The sequence below is a fragment of the Octopus bimaculoides genome, chromosome 2, assembly GCF_046866305.1.
Source record: "Octopus bimaculoides isolate indiv1 chromosome 2, ASM4686630v1, whole genome shotgun sequence".
Lineage (NCBI taxonomy): Eukaryota > Metazoa > Mollusca > Cephalopoda > Octopoda > Octopodidae > Octopus > Octopus bimaculoides.
The window spans coordinates 30909763-30929792 of NC_142929.1; the positions used below are offsets into that span (position 1 = coordinate 30909763).

A 20030-nucleotide genomic window follows, 5' to 3' on the forward strand; every position below is an offset into this window, starting at 1 on the left:
CAGTATACATATAGTTCAGAATGAAGCATCTGTTGAGTTAAGAGCAGTAATAAAGAATTAAAACAACAAGGGAACAAGAAATTCTGTCATGAATTTCATTAGCTTACAGCTGTTTCTGCTGTAAGATGCAATGCACTCATAGTTGAGTGCTTGTGTATTACTCTATAGCTTCATCAAAGCTTCAAAAATGAAGTATACTTCATTTCCCTTGTCATTTTAGTTTCATTTTTAGATAACATTCATGCTAAGTGTAAAGCTCTGCACATTACCAGAATTTCTGAATCAGGCTGGATGGAACAACCCACTCCAAATCTTTGTTATAATAGCAGTGTGAATGGATTTAAGACCGGCTAACTTGTACGGTACATAGCCATATGATGTGTAAAAGTGGAGTTAAGCCAAATAATGATATTTTCAATGCATTTAAAATGTATATTGTCATGCAATTTAAATCACACTATAGCTGAAGGTATCTATATATATGTGTGTGTGTATACACACATGCACGCATATATAGTCTGAATTAGATTGCATGGCACATATATAGTATTTAGAACCCTGTGTTCATTTCTATACATCAAAAAAGATAGCTGCAAGAACTGTTATTGTCTAATGCAGATCTTTCACTGCTCTACATTGTTTGAAAGATCACTGAGTACAAACTGCCAAAAAATTACACATAAAAAAAATAAAAACAAAAATCACACAATATTATTAATCTCTTCTGTTTTGTCTATTAAATATGTGTGTGCCTGTGTATACATGATTATATAAGATATAATAGTGATGTGTATGTATATATATATGTATGTATGTATATATAAATTGTATGTATGTGTGTATGAGATCATTTAAGAAGTAGACATTTTCAAGAATAAATTTTACTGCACCAATGATAATATAAAAAAATCACAACTCCAGGCATGAAGCTATTACAGAACTCTTCAGCCAATAGGCTGACAACTCATTTATTCAGCCAGTGTGACACTTTTTACTCTTTCAATACATATTTTGGCACCTGTTAAAGTCTAAGAGAATCAGTAGTCACACACACGTGCATATATACATTATGGTTTTACGTCACCATCCTAACCAGCACTTGACATCTCTTTGCTGATATCATGTCACACAAAAGTAATAGTCTTGTAGCTGTATCTAGTCAAGTATAGTGGAACCTTGGTTTACCAATTTAATTCATTCCTGAATGCTGTTTGTCACCCAAAATGTTTGTGAACCAAAACTATTTTTCCCATCGGAAATTCAAGAGAAAGCATGGTGAATTCAAGCCAGAAGATGCACTGAGTGAAAGCTAGACAGCAACTGATGTTTTTCCGCTGATATTCCCAGCTTGTTGCCAACTGATGTTGCTGGCTTGTGTGTTCATTGCTTGAGACTCTGTTCATCACCTGAGGCATTTTATGCTAAAATATTGTTTGTAATATGATTTTGTGATGAGAGGCATTCAGAAACCTAAGTTCTGCTGTATGTCATGATTAATATTATGATGTGTTTTAGTATGCCAGGCAAAATCCTTAGTAGTATTTTGTCTGCCATTACGTTCAGAGTTCGAATTCCACCAAGGTCAACTTTGCCTTTCATCCTTTCAGGGTCAATTAAATAAGTACCAGTTATGCACTGGAGTCGATGTAATTGACTTAATCACTTTGTCTGTCTTTGTTTGTCCCCTCTATGTTTATCCCTCTGTGGGCAATAAAGAAATAAATATTATGATTTGTTGATTTTAACTCATCCATTTTAATAGTGAAGGCAGTATTTCGTCTGCTGTTGCGTTCTGAGTTCAAATTCCACCAAGGTCAACTTTGCCTTTCATCCTTTCAGGGTCAATTAAATAAGTACCAGTTATGTACTGGGGTCGATGTAATCACATTGTCTGTCTTTGTTTGTCCCCTCTATGTTTATCCCCCCTGTGGGCAATAAAGAAATAAATATTGTGATTTGTTGATTTTAACTCATCCGTTTTAATAGTGAAGGTGCATGACTCAGTGGTTAGAATGTCAGGCTCACAATCATGAGGTAGTGAGTTTGATTCCTAGACCAGGCTGTGTGTTGTGTTCTTGAGCAATTTGATTTGAGACCGCATGTTGTAAGTAAAACAATTATAGCTTAGAAGACACAGATTAGCCATTCAAAAAAACACACAAAAATTCCTAACTTCATATAAACATTTATTATTTGTTGTCAAAATCTTCATTGCACCAATTGAAGCCTGGCCACTGACAGGATATCAAGGTGCATAGCCTAGTGCTTATAGCGTTGGGCTAACAATCATAAAGTTGTGGGTTTAATTCTGAGACTGCACAGCATTATGTATCTTTGAGCAATGCACTCCATTTCACATTTCTCCAAGTGACTCTTGAGAAAGAGAGAGCTGCACCAAGTAACTGGTGTGGTCCTCTCTTCATGCAACCATCATTTCCTCAATGTTTTGCTAGCTCAAGGCTGGGAGGCCCAATAGGATATGTATTCGCTTATAACTACACAAGCAGCTAAAACAATTAGTAGAAGTAGGGTGTATGCTGTCAAGTTATATTTCCTTACAGGTGACAGCTATACTTAATACATGCACACACACACACACTCACATATATATATATATATAAAGAGAGAGAGATACATTATATATATATATATATATATATATATATATATATATATATATATATATATATATATATATATATATATAGCAGTCAAAGAACTACTGATTCTAAACTACAAATTTTTCTCTAAACGGATGGCGATATTTATGGCACACATAGAACAAAAAACCGGAGGGAAAAGCATAAACAAAACAAGTCTTTAGTTAATCGGATATGATCGTTTCATGGTTAAGAGAATGAAAATTTCTCTATTCCAAATCTTCAGTCCGATATTCTGATAAATTTGAAAGTGTCTCTAAAAAAATTCACGGTAATTTTTGGCCATGCGACACCAAAAATCAACGATAAGAAAGGCACTTACGAATTCATCGGCTAGTGAGTTCAGGCATCCCACCTCAAAGAAATCTATTCCATGTGCGTCACAAATAGTCCCGTGTGGAGGGATTACGGTTTAACCATCTAACTTAGAGGTATCAAATATAAAATATACAAGAATAAGGGCAGGGAATCGTCAATTAATAATAGAATTAATAATTAACAATTTTGCCAAGTAGTTCAGTCTGAAAAAACCTTTATCGGTAAAACCATTTATCATCATAAATATACAGGGATTAGCATTGAGTTGCTTCTCCAACATACTGAAAATTTAGAAATAGCAGTCAAAGAACTACTGATTCTAAACTACAAATTTTTCTCTAAACGGATGGCGATATTTATGGCACACATAGAACAAAAAACCGGAGGGAAAAGCATAAACAAAACAAGTCTTTAGTTAATCGGATACGATCGTTTCATGGTTAAGAGAATGAAAATTTCTCTATTCCAAATCTTCAGTCCGATATTCTGATAAATTTGAAAGTGTCTCTAAAAAAATTCACGGTAATTTTTGGCCATGCGACACCAAAAATTTATGATGATAAATGGTTTTACCGATAAAGGTTTTTTCATACTGAACTACTTGGCAAAATTGTTAATTATTAATTCTATTATTAATTGACTATTCCCTGCCCTTATTCTTGTATATTTTATATATATATATATATATATATATATAAATATAAAGAGAGAGAGATACATTTTATATATATATATATATATATATATATATATATATATGTTTATGTGATTATACATATGTACACACAAACGCACACATATATATATACATATATACAAACACACACATATATATTCATATATATGCACACACACACTGATGTGTGTAGTTATGTATTTATATATAAATACATGAGTGCATGCACACATATATGTATATATCCATGTATATTACGTACACACATACACACACACACAGACTGTGTTAAATTGTAAAAAAATGATGTAAATATCAACCACAAGTGAGTAGCTAAATACATGGTAAAAGACCTCTTTTTTCCGCACCAAGATTTGTTGTTTTGTGCAACATTTAGAATTTTGTTCGTTGGTGCTTTGATTGCTTATGTTGCACTTTTGTCTTTGCATCAATTCTCCTATCTTGACAATTAACAATTGAATAACATCATGTTAGTAACGCAGAGATAAAATACAGCCATTGACCGAGTAAATTCTCCATCGATTTGCACAGGCTCTTGTATCCACATATCAGTTGTATGCACATAATGTACATTGGTTCACACGTGTAACTACGTACATGTCATAGATGTTTTATGCATCATATATAAAAATACTTTATGCTATAGCTACGTACACATCTTGATCATACGCTAAAAACAATATGTGTGTGTGTATACTAGACATATGGAGACAGACTCCTCCATATGTAGACAATACACATATGCCATGCACACGTTTTTGTTGGTGTTTTTTTGTCTGTTTGTTTTTTCCCTATCTACTTATCAATGGCTTGAATAAAGAAACTGTTATAGAAAGCAGTTACTGATTCCCTTGGAATTCAGTGACTGATCAATACAGCATTGAATTAATAGCTCTTTGATGATGGCTCAAGAACATAGTTTTTCTGTACAAACAATATGCTCTAAAGTGATCAAGATGCCATTGGGACTGAGTATAGCTTTATTTTTCACATGAATATAAGATTTTTAAATTTTACTGCACGGTATTTTTATATCCGAATATAAAATATAGCATGAAAATGAAACATGCAAAAACGTAAATGGAAAAAAGTGTAGCTTTTGTAATGATTGGTAAAGAGCCTGACTGAAGCATCATTGAAAATTTCCTTTCCACTTCTAAAAACCTGTTTAGTAGAGTTTTGTTAAGATCAAATGAAAAACCTATCACAAATTCCATTTAAGTCCTCACTTAAATTTGCATGATTTAAAAAATATATATATAAATAAATCGTTGTTTTGGTGAATCTGTCATATTAATATCTGAAGAATATGAGATATTTGCTGAAATGGATAGCGGTAGTACATTAGGTTTTGCAACAACAACAAGTTCTAGGGTTACAGATATATAAACTTAAAAGGTGAACGATCATGGAAAAATGAACATTATTATATTTGCATGAACTTTAAAAGGAATTTGGAAAAAATCTGGAGGTATTAGTTGTTAATGCTGCTGACAAAATTTCATAAAATATACATTAAGCGCAGGAGTGGCTGTGTGGTAAGTAGCTTGCTTACCAACAACATGGTTTCGGGTTCAGTCCCACTGTATGGTACCTTGGGCAAGTGTCTTCTACTATAGCCTCAGGCCGACCAAAGTCTTGTGAGTGAATTTGGTAGACAGAAACTGAAAGAAGCCCGTCGTATATATGTATATATATATATATATATATATATATGTGTGTGTGTGTGTGTGTATATGTTTGTATGTCTGTGTTTGTCCCCCTAGCATTGCTTGACAATCGATGCTGGTGTGTTTATGTCACTTAGCGGTTCGGCAATAAGAGACTGATAGAATAAGTACTAGGCTTACAAAGAATAAGTCCCAGGGTCGATTTGCTCGACTAAAGTCGGTGCTCCAGCATGGCTGCAGTCAAATGACTGAAACAAGTAAAAGAGTATTAAATATTAAAGTGTCAAGATTTTGAAATAAGTCTTTATTATTATTATTATTATTATTATTAGAGGCGGTGAGCTGGCAGAATCCTTAGTATGCAGGACAAAATGCTTAGCAGTATTTCGCCCATCGCTATGTTCTGAGTTCATATTCCACCAAGGTTGACTTTGCCTTTCATCCTTTCGGGGTTGATAAAATTAGTACCAGTGACGTATTGGGGTCGATGTAATTGGCTTAATCCCTTCCCCCAGCATCTGAGGCTTTGTGCTTCCAGTAGAAAGGATTATTGTCATTATTCTTATTATTAAGGTGATAAGCTGGCAGAATCATTAGCACACTGGCTGAAATGCTTAGCAGTATTTCACCTATCAAATATGTTCTGAGTTCAAATTCCGCCAAGGTTGATTTTGCATTTCATCCTTTAGAGGTTGGTAAATTAAGGACCAGTGAAACACTAGGGTTGGTGTAATCAGCTAGTCCCCTCCCTACAAAATTTCATGCCATGTGCCTTTAATAGAGAAGATTATTATTATTAGTAAGGCAGCAAGCTGGCAAAATTGTTAGCATGCCAGGCAAAATGCTTTGTGGTATTTTGTCTGCTTCATGCTCTGAGTTCAAATTCCACTGAGGTCGACTTTGCCTTTCATCCTTTCAGGGTCAATAAAATAAGTTAACAGTCAAGTACAGAGGTCAATGTAATCAATCATCCCCTTCCTCCAAACTTCAGGCCTTGTATCTGTAATAGAAAGGATTATTATCAATTCTTACTATTATCATCAAAGTCAACTTTGCCTGTCATCCTTTCGGGGTCAATAACTTAAGTACCAGTGAAACACTAGGGTCGATGTAATTGACTAGGCCCCTCCACCCAGATTTCAGGCCTTGTGCCTATAGCAGAAAATATTATTGTTAATATGATTATTATTATTATTACTTATTCCAAGTTATAAATTTTTAGGTGGCGTTTCTCTCAAATATCACTTTATAATTTGTCTTCTCATTAGTAGATTCTCCTTGTTGATTCTCCTTGCAGACCTATCACAAGACTATATTACATAGAAACTATGCAGACAGTTTGAACTTGAAGCAGCAAAAAATGAAACTGAAAATTCAGACATTCAGTTTTCATGTCATGCCACATTATGCTTCCAATTTTTTCTTTTCTTTTTCTTTTTTCTTCTTTTTGTTACCAGCTATATTCTTCAGCAATGGGTAGGAATGAAAATGTAAATTGACCCTTGCAAGATTGCTCAACCACTCTATTATTTCTGAAATGAACATGTTAACAGACTATGACACTTAAGTACCCAATTCCTTTGAATATTTGTAAAGCAGGCATACCATGTCCAAGTGCACAGTATGGTCCTCTGCAAGCCAGAGAGGTGAACAATTACAAGAAGTTTTTAATATCTGTTATATATAACAGATATTATATGATATATGAATATATAAATTATTATATAATAAATGTTATATCATAAATATAATAAAATTATATTTCAATGAAATTTAAAAGGACTTCAGGAAAATTGAGAGTGTTTAGTTGTTAACGCTGGTGATAAAATTTCATAAAATGTGCATTAAGTAATACTGTGTCAAGATGGAGTGTATTACTTAATGCAGTGTCAAAATTTGAATAGGCCATCCTCTGTACTCAAACATGCTGTAATTAACTTATTTAGAACAAGCTTAAAAGCCACACTCCATGCAGACTTTTAAGCTAGCTCCTGCAGAGGGCTAATTGTGCCTGTGACCCCAAACTACAGAAACCTAAATAGCATGACAATAATACATCTATAATTACTAGATGCTTCAGTGGTGTTTGATCAGAGGTTAAGGACAGGTGAGAATTAATTCTGTAATGCAATCATTCTATTGTTCCTGTCCCAAATTAAATTCCAGCTATTCGCCAATTTGTCCCGAAGTTTTTATCTCGATGTAAAATTAATGAAGTGTATATCGTTTATCTCCCCCTTGATCTCTGACATCATCTGACAAATGCCAACCAGGATGGTATGAATCAGCCAAGCTTTACCTGCTAGAAATAGCAACCCATATTTTACCGCTGTGTGTATTAGTTGTATTTATGGTCATTATGACTGTAGAAAGCATAGCAGCGTTAGAACACAACATTGAGGGTATGCAATCTTACACAGTATCTGGGTCCTATGTGACCAATGATGATGACACTGATTTTCCTGTTTTTATGTGGCTTAGCCAAAGGAGGTAGAACAATGCTCAAGACTATTTCCAAAGCCTTTGGGATGCGTGAGGTGAATGTATCTTCCTGCCAGGTACCTGTCTGAAATGATTACATCAAAATGAACTCTGATAAATGAATGCAAGCTCAAAATGGTGGACTAAGTCTGTGCTTTTATGGTTGTCCAGATCAAGTATGAAAATGAAAACATTGGAGTTGTAGTAGTGTTTTAGGGTGTTAGGGCTGTTTTTCTGTCTAATTGAAGATGATGGAAGATAATAGTGATAAGCATTCTGTGAGTTACTTATTTCAGCATCCACAAAGCATCTGGGTGAGCTAATGTGAGAACCTTTACAAGATCACTCAACCTTTTAAAAGTTATCAACCATATTTCTCTCAAATTGCACCTTACCATTTTAATGAAGGAAAAACATGTTAAATATTAATGTCTTTGGTGCATTATGTAAGGCAATAATGATAATAATGATAATCATTTCCCTTATCACAAACAAATGCCCTAGACTTGCTCAAAATCACTACAAGTTGCAGTGACATGATAAGGTAGCGAAAGTGCTACATTGAAAACTGTGAAAAAGTGGGGGATAGAGAGGAGCAAGATGTGGTACGAGCACAAACCGCAGAGAGTGGCGGAATTGGAGACTTGCAAAATCCTCCCAATCCAAACAGATCAGGTACTAGAGCATAACAGACCGGACTTAGAAGCAGTGGACAGGGTGCACCACATATGCTATATAGTTGATGTTGCATGCCCCTTTGACCCACGAATAGTCAAGAAGGAAGACAAAAAGATAGATAGATACAACACTCTTAAGTACAAAATAGCCTGGCTGAAGCTTGTGCCAATTATTGTTGGATCCTTGGAAATAGTATCAGAAGGCATCAAGAGGAATATAAAGGAAATTGGAATAGAGTGCCCAGTAGAATTGTTACAAAAGGTTTGCCTCCTTGGCACGGCCAGAATTAGCAGGAAAGTATTAGATAGCTGCAAGGAACAAATAGCATGGTACAGTAGGCTGCAGGTAGTACGCCTGCTATGCATGCAAGACTCCAGGAGCTCCAACAAAACCTGTGATAAAAAGAAATAATAATAATAAGATATGCTTGATTGAAACAGCTGTAAAACAGTAATGAATATAGATATAAAAGATGTATAAATTGCTTTTGTTCATATCTGGTTTATTTAAATTGAAAGTAAGAATGTCTTAAGTGACATGGTGTTGGATGACCAGCTGCTAAGACACCACAATTGTTTCTGAGGTCAATGTACTTATCTCACAAATAGCTAATTTCACCTGACTGAAATTAGATAGCCCCACATAGAAGTAATAACTCACTACTGTTGGGAACTGCTCCTCTTTGAAATTGGCAAGTGGTTCATTAGATGACAATGCATAGATTCAATTTTTTCCATAAATGTTGTAACTCAAAGAGGAAATATATCACACTGGTGTTATCGTACCTATAATTTCATAGACCTGTTCACCCATTGATATCTCTGATTAAGGAAATTCAAATAATTAAATAATCAGCTCACAAATTAATCAATGAATATATTTTATAGTAGTTGTTTAGCCGCCAGTTTGTACTGATAAAGCATGCCCATGATCAAAGACTTTCTAGCTATGACTGTTCCACCTTCTGTCACATCTTGTGGACTCACCTGTCATAAACAAGTTAGGATGCCACGATTTCTTGCTGAACAAGCTGCACCGACGTTTTGTTTATAGTGATTAAATGTTTGTGCTCTACATTAGCTCAACCCCCCCCCCCTCCATCAAATCAACTTAGTATGCACCATTAGTGACACAGTGTACCATGCGTCAGGTGTTGAAGTGAATTCAGAGCAATGTGAGATGAAGTGTTTTGCTCAAGGTCACGTTACACTATCCAGTCTTGAAACCATGATCTCGCAATCGTGGGTGCAACATCCTAACGACTAGGCTATTTTCCCCTTCAACATATCTAGGATTATGTTATCTACTGTGTTCTTCCTTTCTTGTAATGTATGCTGTGATTTAAGAACTGTTTGGCTGCCATTTCTAGTAACTCAAAAGACTTTATTTTGAGAGCAGTGTTCCCCCACTCCAAAGAGGATCAACTGGCCACTGGAAATCTGTGACTGTGAGTTCAAAATCTGTTGAGTTGATAGATCTTTCAAAAACCTCAAGTCAAGGGAAAAATTCATTGAAATGTAAATGATTTTGGTAGAGAACAGCTTGGGAAACATTGGTGTAAAAGTTCCTTTGTTGGTTCAATGTTACAGTATTATCAACTATCGATTGGTAATATGATCTTGCAGAACGTTTCTTCCTGTGATCTATGATGTGTGTCTATCTCTGCATGCATACAAACGCACAGGTTCATTATGTAGTTTGCATATAAAATCATCATTTTGTTCTGTGTTTACGCCACGGTATAAAATATGTTAAATTTCTTGTTATTTAAATAAACCATCAAGTTCTGGGATTAATATCCAAACAGGCCTAAGCTTGCTTTTGAGTGATAAGTTTAGTAAATATCAGCTTGTAACTGAATCTGCACAGTATTTAATAAAAGTCAATGATATGGCAGTTTCAATATCAATATGACTTGTAGTCCTGTAGTGTTTTGTGTTAACAGTAACGTCAGCAGCTGAAACTTGTGTTCTGGGAGAGAGATTAAAGAGGACATAAAAAGAAACTGTAGTGTCGTTCTATTGATTAACTATTTAATTATTCATGTACAGTTGAATTATATCCATAGCTCTTATAAATGTCAATATGTTATTTGCCACCTTTAGATAATAAAGAGAGACACTTTGTTTATCTTTTCGGTTACACTACTTAGGAAACACTCCACACACAAAAAAAAAATACCTTTCTACTAAAATATACAGGCTGGTTACTTTGTAGTGTTTTTTTTTTTTGTAATTTTATCAGAAACTAATTGAAATAAAGTTCATTACTTTTTCTAAAACTTCTGAATTTAGTATTTAAAATTTTCTAAATTCATTCATGTATTTGTTTTACTTTTATTTTTTTTATACTAGCATGGGTTAGGTGAGTACTTGTTATTGAAGGTTCTCTTTTTATTCAAGAGAAGGATTTATTTGTTGTTCCTGTTTTGAAAATACTGACCTAAAGGATGATATCATGACAAAGAATATCAACATACACAGAGACACACATCAACACACACACACACATGACAGGCTTCCTTACAGTTTGTGCCTACTAAGGTATCATGGAGTAAGATCGCATGATTACTAAGCGCACTCCATATTCAGACATCTATGCTTCATGTTGTACATACAACCGGTGTTGTGTGTATAGTTCAGACCTTTTCATGACAAAAAGCAATATTTGCCTCAGTCTACTTGACTGGAGATTTAAAAACAGTAACAGAAACCAAACAAATTCTAATTAATTCATTAGCTACCATTTACATAAAAAATTAATATGCTTTGCATTAAAAAACTAATAACAATAAATATGTGATCTTGGGAGGAAAGTCTTTGATAGTCTATGACTAATATGTATCTTGATTTTCTAACATTTACAGGAGACAACTTCATATATGTTTCAGTCTTGTTCTGACCTCAGCAGCGATGCAGGGCTGTCACCATTACTTGTTGAAGTAATATTTAACAGTACATTTGTCAGAAACCAAAATAAAATGAATTGGTTAAAAGTAGGTCAGAGATTCCTGATGATATCCCTCTTAATGTATCATTGACTAGAAGAAGATGAATATGATTATATAATATACTGTCCTTTCCAAAATATATTTTGCAGCATCACAATAGGGAAATGGTATCATCTAGGAAATAGCATTTTAGCAATAAAACCAACACACTGTATTTATTTCTTTACTCTGATTGCCACAAATGCTAACTGGGTTAAAAATATTGGATGCAAAAGGAACTAATTTTCTTAAACTAATTTTCAGTAGAGATTTTATGCTTTAGGCTATAAGTATGCTTGTATGTGTGTGTAGGTAGGTCAGTAAATAGATAGATAGATAGACAGACAGACAGATAACTAGATAGATTGACAGATAGATAGATAAATAGATAGTTAGATAGATAGATAGATAGATAGATAACTAGATAGATAGACAGACAGATAACTAGATAAATAGATAGCTAATTAGATAGATAAGTAGACTAGTTGATTGATTGGATGAATACACACTTGTAAGCAACAATTTGAAATTTAAACATTTTTAAGCAAAATTGCCTTTGTATATTGATATGTGTCAGTCTGTGTGTGCTTGTATTGTTCCTTAATAACATATCCATGGCATACTCATTTGAGTGAATGTGTGTGTGCATGTCGTTGCTGATGTGCATTTATAAACAGTAATTTAAGATTTAAAACAAAAAAAAAGTTTTTCGACATATGCATGTGTGTGCACACACATACTTTGTAAAAAAGCATTGCTTTAGAAAAATGCATCGTGATTACAATGCAGTGTGAAAAAGCTTCTGCTTTATCTCTTAGTTTTTGTGTGAAGGATGCCACTATACGGAGGTGTCTTTGCATCATGCAATCCTCTGAAGGAGACGACAGTTCATATCAAAGGTGGTTCAGAATTCTATGAGAGTCTTGCTCATTTTTCCTAAGTGGCACAGAGCCTTTGGCATACTGCCCACTGCATCACTACCTTTTAAAGAAAGAGACAGTTTTGTTATGAACAGTATGAGTTGTTTTAACACACTTGAGCATTTAGTGGTGAAGTAGTATGGTACCATTGCTATGGCAACTGATGCTTCTTTGCCAACAGTACTACTGGGCAGCTTTGCTCACTCTGTAGTGATTTGTAAAGAACATATTAAATTGTTGGATCTATTGTTAATAAGAAAGTGAGAAGTGGTTTCTGGAACAATGGCATCATGTGTATACGTTTGTGATTTGTGTTGATAAAGAAGAGATGGATCCTTGTGCTTGTCCTCTCATTGGAACACTTTAGCCATAACAGAATAAACCACTTATTTGGTTTACATACATGTGTGTGTGTGTGTGTATAATTGTGTGTGTGTATAACTGTGTGTGTTTGTATGTGTGCATGTGCATTGTGGCTAGCTGTTTGTTTCTGCGTCTTTACCAGCTGCAGGTTTGCATGCTAATGAGTGCAGCAATTCTGCACAAGTAAGCATGAATGTTAAAGTTCTTATTGCTTAGCCATAAAATTCATGACATGCAGGCATGCAGGTTTTTTCACACACACACACACACACACACACACACACACACACACACACACACACACACACCTCAAAGAGAGAAAAATGGGAGAAGGAAGAAAGAGAGAGAGAGAGAGAGAGGGAGAAAAAGTGTGAGAGAGCTTTTCTACATACCTTTTTTATCTCTGTTCTTATATTACATAACACTTACGACAAACAAACATACACACATACTTATGTATATATATATCTGTGTATGTATGTATATATAGATATACTTATACATGTGTGTGTATATATATATATATATATATATATATATATATATATATATATATGTATATATATATATATGGAGAGAGAGAGAGTTGTATGTACATAAACACAACTGCATATATAAAATACAATTAAATAGGGTTTGAATTAAATTGTGGAATATGTCACTGATTGTAAGTATTGGTGAAATTATATAATTATTTTCGTAAACAATTTTTTTTTAATTTTCTTATTTATTTATTGTTTTGTTATTGACTCTTTCAATTAGTCTTGGATGCTGTGAACCTGTGTAGTATAGGAAATGTTAGAGTGTGGTTTTTGTTGTGATAATTTGTGCTCTGCAAAATAAACAATAAAAATAAAATTCCAACATAGCAATTGAAGCCATTCTGATTCGTAGGAAATTTCCAATTGTACCCTTCACTGACCACGGCAACATTTTCTTTGTAAGCCACGTGGATAAGATTGACTTTGCACTGCCAATACGTAAGTCATTGGTCAGTGAAGCAAAAATCAGCTGCAGAAATATCGGGAATACCAGATTGTGTGTGACTATACCATTGTATATTCATAGAATGGAGTATTTGGTCTCGTGTGCTTGTACTTATACCTGTTTCACTACTCTAATTATACAGCAGCAACAACAACAACAATATCAATAATAATAATAATTATAATAATAGTAATAATCCTTTCTAGTCTTGGCACAAGGCTGGGAATTTTGGGGTAGGTGACTAGTCGATTACGTCAACCACAGTGTTTCACTGGTACTTATTTCACCGACCCTGAAAGGATGAAGGGCAAAGTTAACTTCGGCAGAATTTGAACTCAGAACGTAAAGACAGACGAAATGTCACAGGTGCAGGAATGGCTGTGTGGTAAGTAGCTTGCTTACCAACCACATGGTCCCGGGTTCAGTCCCACTGTGTGGCACCTTGGGCAAGTGTCTTTTACTATAACCTCAGGCTGACCAAAGCCTTGTGAGTGGATTTGGTAGACAGAAACTGGAAGAAGCCCGTCTTATATGTATATATGTATGTGTGTCTGTTTCTTCCCCCAGCATCGCTTGACAACTGATGCTGGTGTGTTTGCATCCCCATAACTTAGCGGTTTAGCAAAGGAAACCGATAGAATAAGTACTAGGCTTACAAAGAATAAGCTCTGGGGTTGATTTGCTCGACTATAAAGGTGGTGCTCCAGCATGGCTGCAGTCAAATGACTGAAATGAGTAAAAGAGTAAGCATTTTGTGTGGTGTGCTAACGATTCTGCCAGCTTGCCACCTTAATAATAATAATAATAATAATACTTTCCACTGAAGGCACAAGACCTGAAATTTGAGGGAAGGGGTTCATTGACTACATAAACTCTAAGAGTGGTTAGCGTTAGGAAGGGTATCCAGCAGTAGAAACCATGCCAAGTCAGACTGGAACCTGAAGCAGCTCTCAAACCATCTAACTCATGCCAGCACAGAAAGTGGATGTTAAATGATGATGTTATGTATATATAAAAGTATGTATATTGTCATTCTATAGAAATGGATTGTTTGACTGAACCAGGTTTTGTTTAAAAACTTCATTGTTATATTGAACAAGTCCTCTCTTCTGTCTCTGCTTAAAGTATCTTTGCATCACTGGTTTTAACCGTAATTTGGAATCATTTATTGAAAATAGGTGTCATCTGAAACCCAATAAGTCAAAAAGCATTGTCATTCCATTAATTATTTAATTTCATTACCTTCTAATTACTTGGCTATGTTACTTCATAAACACGTTATTATTCAGGCTACAATTGTAATGATATCAAACAAACTGCCTTACATACATTCTTACTCTTTACACACACACATACACACACGCATTCTTTTTATCTCTCTCTTTCTCTCCCTTGTTTTCTCTCTTATTCATTGCGCCAAACATTAAACTTCTCATTAACTGGTGCTAAAATTCTTTTGATGAGATTCTGTATTTCTTGCTCTTGTGGTTAGAATGGTAGGCAGTTTCCATGCTTCCTGTTTAATTCAGAAACTGTATTGTATTTTTTTCTCTTGTAAAAAGTTGCTTCACTACTTGAAAATGTATCACTTTAATTAAATTTTGTTTGTCAAACAATCTATTAAGGAGTGCTGAAAAGTTCCTGGCTTTAAGGGTCTCGTGAAAGGCCTGGTTGGAGGCCCAACATTCCGAGTTCTTTTCCAGGACTTAGAAAAACTGAAGGACCACCGTAATAAGTGTGTGAATCTAAGAGGGGATTATATTAAATAAAATCATAATTAACTGATCCTCCAGTATTTTCTTTTACCTAAAGCCAGGAACTTTTCAGCATTCCCTCATAAAAATTATTATTCTCTTGTTGCATTCATTCTTTCTTTTCTCTCTTTTTTGCTTTTCTTTTACTGCTGAAAACATTCTGTTCTTTACCATTTCCCTGATCAACTCCTCTTCTTAGATTTACCTATGGCACGGTTACAATTGATCTAATAAAACATGTAATCCACGGATATTTTTCCTTCTCTGTAGCTGTTCAGTATCTGTTGTTGAGCTAAAATTTAGAATTTAGAATATCTGGAGTTTGTTTGGGAGTTTTGGTTACTGCAATTAGCAAATCAAAGTTTATAATATAGAATTTTTTTCATTTGAAGATTTGTTGTTTTACTCTCAAGTCAACACTGATTGATCAGGCCTATGACACTAAAATAAATTGAATGAACTTTGTGTGATCCACAAGTCTGTTGATCTACATATATCTATGTCTGGTAGATGAGGATATTGCGAACTCTGACATAATGTAGTTTATCATAGGAGATATATTATGGCAATCTGGACATGTTACTTTTTTTCATTGTTTAATTGAAAATGTGAATACAATAATTCTTTTAACATCCTACTGAAAATTTTCTCACTCAGAAGTCCAGTTCTCTTATGGTTCTATGACAGAACTAGCAGAAATGAATGATAGAAGGGACTAGGGTTTTTTTCCTTTGCCAGACAGTTCCTTTCTTCCTTCAAAATGAATGTAAATAAGGTTAGAATGGTTTTTGTGATTACATTCATTTCAAAACTTGCTCACCAATTCAGTGCTGTGCGGTTCTTGTATCATACAGGAAGTTAAGCCCTGGTGATTCTGATTTTTAAAAATAATTTCTTGTCTTTTACTCACTTATTTGTTTCAGTCATTTGACTGCAGCCATGCTGGAGCACCACCTTTAGTTGGACAAATCGACCCCAAGACTCATTCTTTGTAAGCCTAGTACTTATTCCATCAGTCTCTTTTGCTGAACCACTAAGTTACGGGGACGTAAGCACACAGCATCAGTTGTCAAGCGATGGTGTGGGGACAAGCACAGACACACAAATATATACATATAAATATATATATATGACAGGCATCTTTCAGTTTCCGTCTACCAAATCCACTCACAAGGCTTTGGTTGGTCTGAGGCTATAGTAGAAGACACTTACCCAAGGTGTCACACTGTAGGATGTTTATTTTTTTCTGATATCTAATGGAAGAAAGGTGTTCTTTTGTATTCTAAGTATCTGTGTGTTTTACATTTCCATTTTCTTTTTTGTGTCGCCTGTTTTGGTGACTAATTTTGATTTCTAAAAAGAATGAAATAGTTCTATACATTATTACCACTGACAAGAAATGCTAAGAACTTCACGAAAGGTCAGCAAAAAATAAATATTTGTATTCCATGCATCTTTTTCCTTATTTCAAATTCGACTTTCTACTCCCTCCAAATATTATAAAGAAATTACTATCTCCCTTGTAATAACTGTTCTCAAAGATTTAAAAAAGTGTTTGATAAGTATCTTGCTATTTCTGTATGTTACTTGTGTGGACATTGTTGCTGATATTCATGCAGCTGGTTGTTTTGTATGGTTTTATTTTGCTTTGTTTTTTACTGTTTGTCTGGGGTTCTTTTTATTAATTTTCTTGAGTTATTTCTTTGTTAACTGTTTTGATGCCAAGTTTTATTTGTTTTGTGATCTACATACAGAGAGATAATTCCAAGAATTTAAGAATTAATTTCACATAATTTAATTTACATGCTTAGAGGAAAATAGTCCTTAGTAGTGGACAAAGTAACAGCTATATTTAAATTGCTACTGGCCAGATCTCTTTGTAACTCTTTCCTCTTTTTGTATATGTAAAACCTCTGCTGAATGATCAGGTTAACTTCTCTGGTAAGGTCAATTAATGCAAAAACATATACTTAGCAGCACATTATCTTCCTAACAAAGTTCAAGTTTTCTCCCCAAATGTATAAATTGATATATTTTAAAATTCATTCTTAATTTCTAAAAACTGTTTTTTTTTTAGTACCTCTAAGAAGTACCATTTTTTTTTTCTTTCTCAAACTAAACTTTAGTTTCAAATGGTTGAGAATCTTTTGCATATGTCACTCAGTACATCATCCCAAACCTGATATGCACACACATCCACAAATACACACATACACAAATATGTGTGCAGATACATAGACTTAACTACTCTCTAACCCACTTACTGTTCTGCTGAATTTATTTCATCAATTTATATTTTATTTTATTATTTATTTATTTTCATATATCAGGATCCAGATCAAAGAGAAAAAGAAAGAAGAAAGAAAAGACGAGAAGAGCGAAAAAAAAGAAAAGAGGCTTTCCTTTCACGTTCTAATAAGTTTTCCAAAGAGAAGGATGCAGCATCAGTAGCAGGGCAAACAACAAGAGAGAGCAACAAAAAGACTGTGATAGCAGAGCAAAGCTCCTCAAAAGAAACTCAGAAGCCATTGACTAAAACATTGCATCAGAAACAAACGAAGACTTCAAAAGCCAAGAAAAAGAAGAAAATTTAAAAATCACAAAAAAATCCCTGTAAATGGTGTGTGAAAAGTGGAGTCAAAGAGTTAGTCATATTTCATAAAATAAATCTACATACATAAATGATTGTGTTATTGTTTTCATTGTTGTTGTTGTTAAAGTGGTGAGGATTTTTCTTGTCTTTTTAACATAAATATGTAGAATAATATTTTCGTGAATGCTTAGTAGCACAAGTATATTGCTCATTTGTATGCAGGTTTTTACTCACACATACACTAGCATTCTATATATGTGTGTGTCTATTAAAATAAAATTATTATTTTAGAGCAAGTTTCAGAGTAACAATAGAATATTTACTGACTCTATACTGAAAGTAAAGTCAATTTGTGAAGATCAAGTTGACTAGGACTTCAAGTTTCACCTGAAAGTTTTTGTTGTGGCATTGTCTCATCACTGTTGCCATATAAACTTGATGCTGAACCAACCTTTCTGCTTGTCTTAATACTCCAGCTGAGTGGAATGGAGTATTGTGAAAGACTCCCATTCTGGGAGGCATATAATTCCTTGTTCAAGGATACTGCATAATCCCAGAATTGAGATCAAGAGTCAAGTTGCATAATAACTACACCATGCACTTCATCTGAAAGTGATGATTGTTAACAACACCAAATCTGTGACAGAAAAGTAATTTTATCTGGTATGTAGAAAAGGAGTAAGAAGGAATTTAATGCTAAGTACTTAATACAAATAATGGTTTTGGATTTTGGCATGAGCTGCAATTTTAGTGGAAGGAGATAGTCAGTTACATCAACCCCAGTTGCTTGCCTGGGGGTTAAGCAAAATTGACCTTGGTGAATCAGAAGATAAAGAGCTGGAAGAAATGCTGCTAACCATTTTCCTTCACCTGCTAACAATTCTAGCAGCTGATCACCTTAACCCATTACCTCCCATAATTCTATTAACTGGAATTTCTTTATGAAACTTTGATTTCTAGCATAAAACAGCCTTAGAAACACGCTGGAATGATCAAAATAACATTTCAAAATAACATTTTAAATAGAAATAAGCGAGATACTGGGTGAAAAATTAGCAAACCTCATTTGAATATCAGAGAAATATACCTAGTAGATATAGTAAAAAGGTTAGATATGTGTAAATATTGACAGATAATTATGAAATTTGTAATTTTTAAGTGATCTCATATGAGATCACTGGTAGGTAATGGGTTAATTAATACAAATAATGTGTACACAAAAGATGATGTCAGATCTTCAGAAAAGTAGATTTGGAAAATTTTAGGTTAGCCTAAGTTAACCTTAAATGGAAGTTAAAGGATTGTTTAAATGTCTTGATGCAAGTAGTTTTTATACTCATGTGACATGATGTTAAAGCTGGAGTTACTGACTATAGGTAAGTGAGGAAGTGGAAGTTATTGAAGGATGTTTATTGGACTGCTGCTTCTGTTACAAACAAAGTGTAGTGGAAGATGGACTGTATAAAGACATGTAAGAAGTATTTTGGTTAAACGGTGCAAAACTTGACAACAATGAAAGGAGAATAACAAATCAGATATAATTCATTGTGTGTAGCTTTAGGGTTTAGGCAAAGAAAAATAGAATTGCAAAAGTGACTTTTATCAAAACCATTGGCAGTTGTATACAAAAGAAACATTATTTTAGGAAATGAGGTATGTTGGGTGAACTGAAAATATTATGAAACTGTAACTAAAGATAAAAGAAATACTTGCAAAATAAAGGCAGATTGGAGAAGATTGTTTCTGTCCCTCAGACTACCTGATAACATGAAGGAAACTCAAATGTTTGATTTATAGATACAGTCAACCCATTCGAACTAGGAAAAAAATTAGATGTAAAAATCAATACAGATAATTTTGATGATACCTGCAGGCATGTATTTTCACAACTACATCACTATATATAGATTTATTTTAATG

The 20030-nt window shown here is 34.1% G+C and overlaps 1 protein-coding gene across 1 annotated transcript in view; it reads left to right on the forward strand.

Moving 5' to 3' along the window:
* Positions 1–18199, forward strand: part of LOC106878420 (putative ATP-dependent RNA helicase DDX49) — a 652269-nt gene extending 634070 nt beyond the window's left edge. The window contains exon 12 of the mRNA XM_052976052.2: positions 17848–18199. Within this exon, the coding sequence (XP_052832012.2) occupies positions 17848–18111 (264 nt within the window). The 3' untranslated portion in view covers positions 18112–18199. The remainder of the gene's footprint in view (positions 1–17847) is intronic.
* The last annotated feature ends 1831 nt before the right edge of the window (positions 18200–20030 follow it).